This window comes from Cyprinodon variegatus, unplaced genomic scaffold (assembly GCF_000732505.1).
Source record: "Cyprinodon variegatus isolate N-32 unplaced genomic scaffold, C_variegatus-1.0 Scaffold186, whole genome shotgun sequence".
Taxonomy (NCBI): domain Eukaryota; kingdom Metazoa; phylum Chordata; class Actinopteri; order Cyprinodontiformes; family Cyprinodontidae; genus Cyprinodon; species Cyprinodon variegatus.
The window spans coordinates 239,149-251,770 of record NW_015150639.1 but is presented as its reverse complement, the minus strand read 5'-3'; the positions used below and the strand labels follow the sequence as shown (position 1 = coordinate 251,770).

Sequence of the window (12,622 nt, the reverse complement as noted above, 5' to 3'; positions counted from 1 at the left end):
GGCATTCCTATTGTGCTTTGGATCATTGTTCAGCAATATAACCTAGTTGCCCTTACCCTTACTTTGTGCAGGCCAGCTCCTCCTGGGAATATTTCCCATGATTCCATGTTTTTTACATATGTGGATAAGAACTCCCAAAACCATAGAAATGTCCTTCTAATTCCCTCTAGACTGATCAATGCCAATGAACAAAGCAGGATCTGATTCTAATTGAGGTTTCAGTATACACACTATCATTTATAAATGGTAAATAGATTATTTATTAATGATTAACAGATAAAAAGTGTTTGATACCCGTAATTGTTTATAAACTGCATCTAAACCGTTTATAAAAGGTAAGTAGATGATATTGCCCTGCCATGTTAGTTAAGCCCTAACCCTAACATCAGCAGACTTTAGATCTGACCCAAGCCTTTATTTCTAATTTAACTTTCCCTTTCATGTTGGACCTAGCCACTAATAAATGATCTACTTACCTTTTAGAAATAGTTTGGATGCGCTTCGTAAATGATTATCAAACATTAGAAAACTATCTGTTAATTATTAATAAATTACCTCTTTAGTGTTTATAAATGATGGCTTTCTCAGTAATGTCATACAGGTTTTATTTAATAGGTTTGTTTTATAGAGGCTTGGATGTGGATGGTGAAATTTAAATCTGACCGGTTGAAACAGTTAAACTTATCAAGTAAATTTGGATTTTTAATAATTTTTTTCTCACATGCGACAGGTGATTTGTTTAAATGCCCTTTACCCCCAATTAATTAATAGGAAAAATGCTTTTTTTACTCACTATATTTTTTTTATCTGCTAAAGTATGATAATATTTTTATCTGCACTGTTGTACTTGGTAGGACTGGTTAATTTAAAGTTAAATTCAGCACTGTAATATTTACATTTCATGTAACATTTTTATCTTAGATATGAGAAAATAGCTGAAATCTCAACCAATTTAAACACTCAAACATACCTGTTAGTTTAATCATTCAAAGTTACTAATGCATAATCATACTATGTGATTTAAATTTCTGTTTTGTTTTTTTACAGAAAAATGTTTGGGTTTGTATTTAAGTCTCTGTTTCTGTCTACATAAAGTTTTCTATCTTCATGTACCAAAAAAATGTATATAAAATGTCTCAGTGGAACATTGTGTCACTTCGTCTTTGTTCAGAAACACATATCTAACATAATGCCCTGAAAAAAAAATCTAGAAATAAGTGAAGACTTAGACAGATTTATTTGTCTTTTTTTTTTTTTTTTGTAAAACATAAAGAAATTTCATTTAGAACAGCTCTCTGGACAATTTCATTTTTTTAAAGTGTAGCCTTGAAAAATAGTAATAAAGGTGTATTTAGCTTTAATTTGAGCAGGTAAATAAGATTATTTGCCAATAGAATTAGTTTTTTTACTCTTAAAATAAGATAATTACATTATATGCACTTGAAATAAGAGAATACAGTTGATTTTGCTTATTTCAAATGTAAATTGTCTTGTTCCATTGGCAAAGTGTCCCACTTACCTCCTCAAGTCAAGAAAACGTTCACTCATTTTAATAAAAAAAATGACTTCTTGAGATTTCAATTTTTTGCAGTGTAGGACCCATTAAGGACAGATAAATGAAATTATTAATTATTAATTATGATGGAATGAAGGAGTCAATACACATAGCAATTTTTATATGTATATGTATATATAATTCTTATGATTAAAATGTATATAGCAAACATTTAATAAAATGTTTGATATAAATGCAGAGGCCATAAGTGGCTATAAAATAAATATGACACTGAAAAATGAAGCCTTTCAATTGACGGAGCTAAAATAGAATACACCTTGTCGTAATATTAAACAGCGGTTACCACACTCCAGACAGCAGCCACCATGACTATTATCAAAATTCTATGCTTATAAAAGTGGACAAAAAAAAGTATATCATACAAACCATTTCAGTATAACTCAAGAAGTATAGTGCTTGGTATTGCATAACTATAAGGCATTGTTGTCTTTGTCCTGACAAATGAAAATTACAGCAACAATTTGCCTTCAACAAGTATAAAATATATTTGCTTTCAATGTAGGAACACTGTCATTGTCTTTGCTGGGCTATCTGTCTTATGTTGTTGTTGGACTCAGTCTATGTGCTGTGAACAGCCAATCACTTTACAAGTCATTGGTAGTGTAAAAAGTTACTTTGTAGGTAACGGAACAGCATTGCTGAAAAGTAAAATCTAACTTGTTGTACAGTATATCTCAGTATTAATAACTGCTATTTTTCAGTCACATATTCAGTATATGTGACTGAAAAAATAACACCGTTATTATATAAGGAATGCTTACTCTGAAAATAGTCGGATTACAAAACATCCCAGTCTCCATTGTGGTGTGCAAAGAAAAATTACATTTTTGGCAAAGGGAAAGTCGTGGCACACATGCACTTTAAATGCACTGTGTTCAGTAGAAATTGAAAAGGGAGTGTTAGTATTCATGTGAATATTGTTAAGGTTCAGATAATATACCACCAACTAGCTGTGGGGCAGGGAAATTAAAATGTTCAGGATTTGTACTTATGTTGTGTGCAAGATTGCTAATAAAATGCAATGCAGATATTTAATAAAGAATAAAAAAAACACTTCTGTTTTTCAATGGAATGTTCTGTGCACAAAGCCTCATGCTTGCTAAAAAAAATAAAAATAAAATAAAAATCCCAGTAAGACTCTGGCACATTTCTGGCTCAATAAAAAAGGTGTGTTTAGAATAAAATGAGTGGCTCCTCTTTCTTAGCACTAAATCACTCATTTACACTATAAAAAACACATTTATATCACTAATGAGTTGAGATGAAAAATTATAGGCCTCGGCTCCAAGATGGCTTCATAAAGCCTCAGGTGAAATTATACTTTTCCTCATTAATGAACTTAATGACACTAACGTAAATGAATTGCTTCAATTAAAAACTAGTAATTGAACCAAATTTATCCAACTTCATTTATCAAGTTTATAAGTTGGGTAAACTTAATTCAACTACTTGTTACCAATTGAAGCAATTAATTTAAGCTGGAGCTTTGTTTTCCTTTTAAGGTCCTCTAAATAACTTTAAAAGTTTGAGGAATCTAGTGAGCTATTTAAATATAAGAACATTGAAGCTATAAGATTGTGTTGGTAATAATGTGATATCAGGATTTTAGCAGTAATTCGTACTGCTACATAACATAACATCCAATCTTAACTATGATAGGGGCTTGTTGATGGCAACAGAACATTTATGTTGGCGGTGCTATCAATAAATAGGTGGCAAATATATTTACATTTCCTCTTATTTATAAAATCAAGGGAGTTTTGTTTGGTTTATATTCTAATTTTCCCTTTAAATTTGCTATTAAAAGTATAAATGTATAACCATGCAAGCAAACGTTTTCTGAAAGTGTCCATTTTCAAGTCGTTGGTTGCAACAGTGGTGGATGGAAATGGTGGTGGTTTACTAGTCTTGCTGCAGGCTGACTGATAACACACAACATGGAGTAAACTAGAAAAGCTTACCATGTCTCTGTAGTTGGGGTAGAAGGTTTGATTGATGAGAGGAAACTTATCTGAACCCAACACCTTCTGGTTGTTGATCAGCTGGGAAAACTGAAAGAGAGAGGGAAGCAGTTAAAGGAGAAACTCCTCCATACTAATTAATTTTTTTAACGTCTCATTCTGGTAATTGTACCGTAGATTAGAGTAAATGTTTTCCTCACATCTCTGAAACTGGATGAAAAATACTACATTTGAAGTGTGAAGGTCACTTACAGCCCAGGGTTTGTCACACATATTGTAAATGGAGTCCAGAGAGTTGACCGATGGGACACCTGCATACTGAAGACCGATGATCAAGTTCCTAAAATCTTCATTCTGGGCCATGCTAAAGGCGTGTTGACGCACCAAAACAAAGTCAGGCCTGAATGACCTGCAGCAGGAAAACAAAAAGGGTTACAACAAATGAAGCTGTATGTATAAGTTGACAGCAACCTCGTTTGGATCTGTTTCCCTAATACATGCGACTCCTAATAATTAATAATCTTTATGTTAGTGTAGACGTGCGTAATTACAGTGCTCCAGTTCAGTCTGAAGGTTATTTTGGTATAAAGCCTCTAGCTTAGGATTGAGGCAGGAAAGAATGAAGCTGTCGTCCTCCTACACAGTTTGTGTTGTTGGGTAATCTCATCACCAGAAGGTGAAACTAGGCTGTCTGTGAAATGAGTGGCTGACTGCAGCATTAGCAGTTCGAAAATCTGTAGATAAAATTGCAAAGGAAACTTTGATAAATAGTAAATGGCAGATGCTAAAAGTCTCTATAATTTTATGCATTTATGTATAATTCACCTCTAGCTAGTGCAATTGAAAATGAGAAAACATGAGTCACAAGGCGCATATTAAGTGTGAAAATCTCTGCGGCACAAGTTCTGACCAGCAGGGTAAGGTCAGTCACTGCAATTCAGCTCAGTGGAGGGTTGATTATTGGCAATGACTCCTGTTATTTTTCCCTTTGTCTTTGCGAGGGAGTGAGAAAGTAAGGCTGATTCAGAGAAGAGAAGCAGACAGAGGTGGGAAAAGGTTCTGACATTAAAATAAATGGAGATGGTTGTTGTGATAAAATGCCAGAGAGGAACAACACTACAAACAATGTCAGCAGAACTGGAAATTCAGCAGTAAGAATATAAATCCTAGAATTTAACTCAGCTGAGAAAGAGGGACAGGTTGTATTGTCAGATTGTTGTGACCCTTTTGTGTTGTTGTCCCAATGGAAAACAAATGTTAACTGCTGCCACAGGAAGTCAACTTCTTTTCAAATGTGCATTAAAATTTGAAAGGGGAGTAAGATATGTGGTTTCACCTGTTAGTAACAGATTTTTTTTGTCATTGCATGATTAGATTTTAGCAAGGTTCTGAAAGCTTAAACAGAAATGCTTGTCATAAATATTTTTATCATAATCACTGCAGATAAAACATGATGTTTTTTCCATGAAGGCTTTGGTATATGATTAATAAATGTGTATACCAGTGTTATATACTTGTATTGGTGGTAAAATAACAGTAAAAATATGGTATATTTTTGTGTATATGTTGTAATGTGTGTTAAAAGATATGCCCCTACTGCCACTGACTGTATGAATTATTACTTGAATCGCGTTTGTTAGATAATGAACAATTACATGTATTAAAATTAAATCATTAGGAACAGGAATATTGGAATCCACTCCAGCACAGTAATAAATTGTCTAAATGGGTTTAGAATTTGAAGTATGTGTCATGAGACCGTTACCTTTATAACTTCCTGTTACAGCTATTTGTGTTGCAGAGTGATAAACTTTACAAGATGAGCAACAATTCACTCATTTTATCTTTTTTCTTTCTCTTTAGCTCTTTACTCTATTTTAGTGCCAATTAGTAAAAAAATTAGCAAAGACAAGACAAATGAACAAACAAACAGATAGTCCTCATATGCAACAATATATGATGCATTGTATAATCTGACAAAAAAAAACTATACTACTTTACATCTACACTCCTTATAGTCGGTATAGGTTTTTATTTATTACTAACATTTATTATGCATCTGAAAATTTTTAATTCTTGTACTGCCCCATTAGCCTACATTGAAACCACCTCTGTCCATACAAGCATTTCACTTCATTATAAATACTGCTATAGACTACACATCCAAAGAGCCTCCAAAGAGTGGTATATAATATCTAATCATCTATTTTTTACATTAGAAGACAGAGAAAGAAATAATGAAGAGGAAAGAATAAGAAAAGACAGCAAAAGATTATATAGTGACATGCTCCGGGATGTGATGGAGGTTACTAAGCAACTTGCAGTCTCTGAGCAGTTAGCAAATCACTGCTGAGACTTCAAATCGATGGACATAGTGCAATTACTGAGACAAATGCAGATAGTTAGGAATGTCAAGGTCTAAAAGCCCAGCACTGAAGTCAGAAATAAAGAGCTAATGTTTGTGTTGTAACCTTAATGACTGTCTCCAGAGCAAAGTTTGTGGGAAGATTAAGCAATAGTCTAACTTTGGAGGTTTGGGAGGAGCTGTAAAAATACACCGTAAAGTAATAAAGCTACCATGTGCGGATGGCTTTTAAGATGATAAATGTAAATTACTGCTGCTTTATGAATAAAGGAGTCCAAGGCGAACTATTTGTTGCATTTGTTTCTGTTCCTTTCATTCTGTGACCAGCCCCCCATAAAGCAGAGCATCAAGACAAAGCTGCTGATTACCAGACTAAAGCTGCCGTCTTCATTTCCTTTCGCTTGTGTTTGTTTCTCTGCAGTGGGCGTTAGAGTCTTGGTTAAATGCTGCCAGTCTCCAGGCTGAACACTTGTATTGAGTCAGTGGGGGTTTGTGGTATGTGTGAGTGTGTGTTATTGTCTGGTTTACGGTAAGTTTATATGTTTGTAGGCAGATTGTCTGTGCCAGGCTGCGGGTTCTGCCTTCGGTCATAGTTTTCAGTAAACAAGTCATTTTATTACTTATAAATGTATTCAGTTGGGTTTCAGTTTCACAGAAAAGAGAAGGTGTTGGATAATTGGGTATTGAAGAAAAATAGAAGAACATCAGCAGAACACATTCTGAGTTAAAATCATGATTAAAGTTTCCCTAGAAGGGGACAGACAAATTTTACCAAAAGTTTCTGCAAATTATTTATAAGGACAAAATCAGACACACCTAACCTTTTTGGGTTCCAGAAACCTTTTTGATGCAAATTTTTAGGGTTATTCTGTCAGTCATACAAAGTCCGTATATGACATGTGTTGTGAATTGGCGCTATTTAAAGAAATAAACTGAACTGAATATATAGATACTTTTTTAACTTGAAATAATTTTGTGGGTCACAAGTTTTCTACAATAATGTGCAACAATTTAAAAGCTGCTTTAACCAAGCAAAAAAATACAAATCTTTCCAGTTTTCATCCATGTTTTTGAAGTCCGATTTTGTATTTTTGCTGCTTTTAAAAGTCCATTAAATTATCCTTTACACTGCATTGTACAGGGGTGTTTAATACCATAATAGAAAATTGCTTTGGTGAAAGTTAATGATAGGAAAGTTTCTTCACTAAATTTCAAAACTGGTACCAATAATTGGAAAAGTAATATTAATAAGGGTTTTTACACAAAATGCAAAATTACACATTGGCTCCTTTACTTCATTCAGAAAAAAGGTAGCAGAAATTGTTGAAAACCAACTTTAGTCCTAAAAAAAGTATAGTATTCAAACCATGCCTGAGGAAGAACACAGTGTCCACTCTGTCTCGGTGAGAAAAAAAAAAAAAAAGAATGCATACTGTGTCAAATCAAGGAAATATAACTATGGCTAAATCATTTCCTGCAGAAGTATTTAGCCATAACTTTAACTGCATAAATAACTTTCTCACTCCTCTATAGAAATAACATACCTTAATATTTCTATTATTAAAGAGCAATACAAAAAAAGTAAAAAATACATAAATAAGAAACTTGGCAAACAACAATGGGGTTTATTATTTCCGCCAGACAGTAAGGAGCATGAACCCTGACAAACAGTACAGAGTCCTCTTTATATCATTTATTCTTTAAAAACAAATCCTTTCATAATAACTTCTAGTCATTTTTACATTTTTAGTGAAAAATCAATGTCTTAGATTTTTAATTAGCGAAGTTAAAGCAAAAACTTTAAATCTTTTTAATGTAAGATTAAAAGTTAAAATTGCGATAAATAAAAATACTTAGTCAAGTAAAGATCCACAAACCAATTACATAAATACTATAACAGAAATGTCCTAAGTTACCATTCACTGTCATTTTTAAGTACTGATATACCTTTTGCTTTTTTACATTTCATCACTTTACAACCAAATACCCCAGTCTGGGGTGTACGATAATTATATTAAGAGCCCTTTATTCTGAAACCCCTAAAAAAAACAAAAACAAAAAAAAACAAAACAATGCAGCAAGCTGCCTTAAGAAAACAGGATCATGAAAATCAACAACTTGTGGCTAAAGGTTTGATCAAATATAAAGCTGTATTGGATTATAAAACCATGTCCCTTACTTTGAGCATTTCACAGAGCACAGTTCAACCAGTCATCTAAAAATGGAAATAGAGTGTAAGTGTATCTGCATCTCTTCTATATAAAGTGACAGGCTGTGAAAAGAGTGCATCATTTAGAGGTGGAGTGACAAGAAAAATGTAGTTCCTGAAAGAAAACTGTCAGACAGCTATTTGCAGTTTTCGATGCTATGTATTATAAATAAGCTTACAGTAAACATCACCCCTAACATGCTCTGAGAATTTGCTTTCTTATTTTGGCATGAAGAAGCAGGTCAAATGTATCAGTAAGATGGATGAAGTTGATTTAAATATTTTCATTTTAGTTTTTAATGGCACTTTATTGACAGTAAGCTGACAGGAAAGGGAGTATGAGAGACTTGTGGCAAAGAACCACAGGTCAGCCGTGCTGAGGACTAAGGTTGTGTGTGCTAACCACTGCGCCACCGAAACACCCCCTAAATGAAGTTAATTGAAATTTTGACCTTCCACTAAGACCAAGAGCCAAAGCTTACATCTAGAGCTGCAGTGTAATAGGTTTAGATTATAGCAAATTCATGTACTAAACTGCTGCAATCAAAGTCCAGCATTAAACGTAATTGAGAATCTCTGGAAAGATGTGGAGATTGATGCCCATGGAAGCTCCCCATCCTGTCTAATGGTGAAAAAAGTTCACTATCAAACTGTTAAAGAAAAAAAAAACGTGCAAAACTGTTTGTGGTTCATAATTTAATGACAAACCGCAAAAGACACAATTGGTTTTGAAAATACTAAGGAAATCTTAGGAAATTAATTTGCATGTTCAGAATTTTAGATAAAAAATAAAATAAAAAAAATCTCTCTGCTGGTCTATTACATAAATCCCAAATAAAATACAGTGAAGTTAATGGAAGTAAAGTGAACACATGTAAGGAGGTTTTGTTATTGATTTTAGGAATGTATGCAATGGTTTGAAAAACGGGTACAGCCTGAGTTTAAGATTCACTAGGCATTTAACCAACAGCTTGACTAGTACTTATAATCATGCATTTATAGAAGAGAGCTGACCTGACAACCTTGGTCCCACCCCTGATGACCTGCATGTCCACGTTGCAGGTTCCATTTGAATAAGCCACAAGGTTGATCTCTGAGAACTCCGCCTGCATGGATAAAAAACAAAAAAAAAACTAAAACAGGGCAGTTTAAAATTAATTCTCGTTTATATTAATAAAAATGTCTTTCATGTTCATTATTTATGTTTCAACCACTTAAATTTCATTTCAACTGTTAAATCTCCTCTAAAGTAGCTATCATTGCTTTGTTTTATTTATCATCTGAACTTAGGATTTATACTGAAATCTATTTAATGAATCACTTGTTCATTTTCACAAACTACCTATGCATACTGTTGCACAGAGATGAGTAGAAACATGCAACCACTGCTTTTGCAATGCTTGTGTATTTGCATACTCTTGACTTATTTCACTGCAGACATAAACCGTGCTTCTGCTTTCGTAGTAAATCCACCTCGCTGCTCTGTGCTGTGGTTGGAGACATGACAAGGATATCTCTGTGACTCATAGCCGCCGACCTCTGTCTCGTCTGGTACATATTTCATTCTTGTGGTGAGGCTTGAGGTTTACATTAAGATCTATTAGGTGTGAAACAGTTTAATGTGAAACATCTGACAATACTCATTTGACATTCAAGCAACCAAAGTGCGTTATAAAACGGTTTGCTGGTTAGTTGGTTAAACCAATATGAAACTAACGTATTATATTGGGGAGGCTTGCGACAGATACCTTGTGCAAAAGTGTAATCAACGAATTTAGACACTTTTTATGTTTTTTCATTGGATGCATAGGTGTTTTTTAAACTGGAGGCATATATTTAAATACATTCAAAGCACAAAGGTTTGCTTATTTGATTCTTCCATTTCATATCATTAGCAATCAGCTCTTAGAAAGAAAATTGTGTGATCTGACTTCAAGGTTTTTCTTAATAGATCTTGGTATGGTTTAACATATATTGCACAAATTGAGAAAACCAAATCCTTTTAATGTGTAAAATACTTGAAGCCTTTAGCAAAAGTGAGAAGCTGCTGGTATTGAAGTTCCCAGTGTGTTGAATGAAGGAGCAGCTTAACTCAGCAAAAACTTTAAACATCGAGAGAGCTAGAACATAACATATTATTATAGGTAAGATAACTATCAAAATGTGCTAATTAATATGCTACTACTTTGGCAATACAGGATGATAGCAACATATTTGTCTCCTTATATTAAATTAACATGTTTGCAAATTAAGTTTGTACAGTACTGGTTTAATGCCATTGAGCAGTTAATATATACATAGGGTAGCTTGATATCTAGTTCAGAATTTCTTCTTCAAGAGACACTTTGGTTGTGCTTCCAGTGGGGAAGTTGAAAAACCTGAATTCCCTGTACAAACATTGCTTGATGATTTATGATCCGTTATGTATTTTTATTCTGATGACACAAAGCATTGGCTTTAGCCTTAAGCTCTTGTAGGATCGAACAGGTCTGCAAGGGTGAGTATCTATAAGAAGTCAGAGAGAGGCTCATGGGAAAGCCAGGATAGTAAAATTGCTAAACAAGCCTCTGTCTGTCTGTCTGTCTGTCTGTCTGCCTGATCTTGGTAATACAATTATGAGGGGAAAAAAGTAATGAGCAAAGTAAATAAATAAAAAATTACAGAAATTATTTTTAAGTATCTATCTTATAGAAACTTTTATGTAGGGATTTGCAAGAGTACTTCAGGAAATACTGTTTTTTGGGGGTTTTTTTTGGATTCCTTTTGAATGTGCCATTCTGTAAAGTTGTGAAAAGGTGTTGCACAGTGTGGTGTGAAGTGTATTTATGTAAGATCCCTGAAACCCTTCAAACACATCCTCTAAGGACCTGGAATATTTTTTGATGTATCAATAAAAGAAAAGCCAACATACTGTCAGCTCCCTTTTATCTCTTTGATCTCTTTTATAATGCCTGATCTGATGCATCATAGCTAAAAAGAAATAAAAACTAAAAATCAACATGATACCTGCTCCACTTTGATGTCGTATTCTCCAAGGACCTTCTTTCCTCTGAACACTTTTGCCCTAAAAAAAGAGGTGAAGAAAATCAAGTTGTTAAAAGACAGGTGTAGACTTCACAGTTGTATATGCTGCCCCCTACTGGAGCTTTCAGATTTTGTCCACCAAAAGACTGAATATAAATGAATGAAACGTTTAGAAGCCAAGCTTTCTAATAAATGTTAGATAGTATTGATCAGAAGGGTGGGGTCTTGTCTCTACTTAAAAAAACAACAACAAAGAACTAGTTTTTATAGAAATTTCTCTCACAGTCTAAGCCGTACATGTTGGTGTGTTGATGTTCTCTTCCTACTTTCTTGGCTGCCATATGATTAAGAGTGACACGAGCCCCAGTAAACACACAACAGTGGACAGATGGAGAGAAAACTGGAAGAGATGGACCGATGAAGAGGAAATATAAAGGATCTCAGCCAAAATAACCCCAATACCCAGGATTTCTCATCATACAAGGGGCTCCAAACAGATCACAGATGGTTTTGACTTCATCAACTGATACTAAATAAAGCACATCTGAAAAATTGCCCAGAAAGAGCATCTATATTTTTCACGCCAGGAAAAACTGTCACTAACTTTCAAGAACTCCTCTTTCACCAGTGTTTGTGAAACTGTTGCACTTATTTGTCAATCAAATGTGTCCTTTACTTGGACAACATATGATTACCAAAATACAGATTACTGAATATACCTGCTGAAGGCTAGTTCATGTAAATTTCTATCTAAGGTTTAGAGCCTTTATTAAAATTGTATAGCTATCAGACATCATTCCACACAGAGTGCAAAGATTTTAACATTTTTTAGCCATTTCTCACTGTGCATTCAATTAGAAGTGGCCTATTTATTTATTTCCATGGTTTAAACAGGATCTTTTGTAGTGCAGAGAAGAGCATTTGGCTCAAATTTTATAGTTCATCACATTCTGACCATCTGTGAGGGAAACACTGGGTATGTCACCCTAACATCCTGCAATCGAAAAGTGTTTGAGTCAAATTATTAACATTAAAACTTTAAAACCTAACTTCAACCCTTAAATACATTTATTCTACAATGATAGAATGGACAGTAACTAATTTTATTGAAAACATGCATTGACCCCAAAGTAATGAATACTGTAGTCACATTAAATGTGTGTACACTATCCGTGGTTCATATGTCAGTCCTCCGCCGTACTTAAATATTAATGTTCTGCTAAAAGCAGCTATGTGTCCTCTTTATTACCACCAGCAAACAGTTTCCATCAGTTTAGTTTGAGATTAACATAGCAAGCACATCAAACAGGAATTTGAATAAAACTGATTTTAGAGGTCAGAAAGTTACAACCGACAAATGGATAGCTGTGTGTCTTGTTCTGTGAAAAAAAAACATTTCCAAATATTTTGCGAGGTGGTTTTGGTCTTTCTAAGTATTTTCCCTGCATGGCTCTAAAAACGTGCACAAATCTGAAGACTTGATTGTG

At 33.9% G+C, this 12,622-nt stretch overlaps 1 protein-coding gene across 1 annotated transcript in view; it reads right to left on the bottom strand.

Annotated features, from left to right (window-relative positions):
* The window catches only part of syn2 (synapsin II), a 98,271-nt gene that overhangs the window by 32,780 nt on the left and 52,869 nt on the right, over nucleotides 1–12,622 (bottom strand). Inside the window, exons 2-5 of the mRNA XM_015379172.1 lie at nucleotides 11,118–11,175; nucleotides 9,126–9,217; nucleotides 3,790–3,946; nucleotides 3,538–3,627 (exon numbers count right to left, since the gene is read on the bottom strand). Coding sequence (XP_015234658.1) covers nucleotides 3,538–3,627; nucleotides 3,790–3,946; nucleotides 9,126–9,217; nucleotides 11,118–11,175 — 397 coding nt within the window. The remainder of the gene's footprint in view (nucleotides 1–3,537; nucleotides 3,628–3,789; nucleotides 3,947–9,125; nucleotides 9,218–11,117; nucleotides 11,176–12,622) is intronic.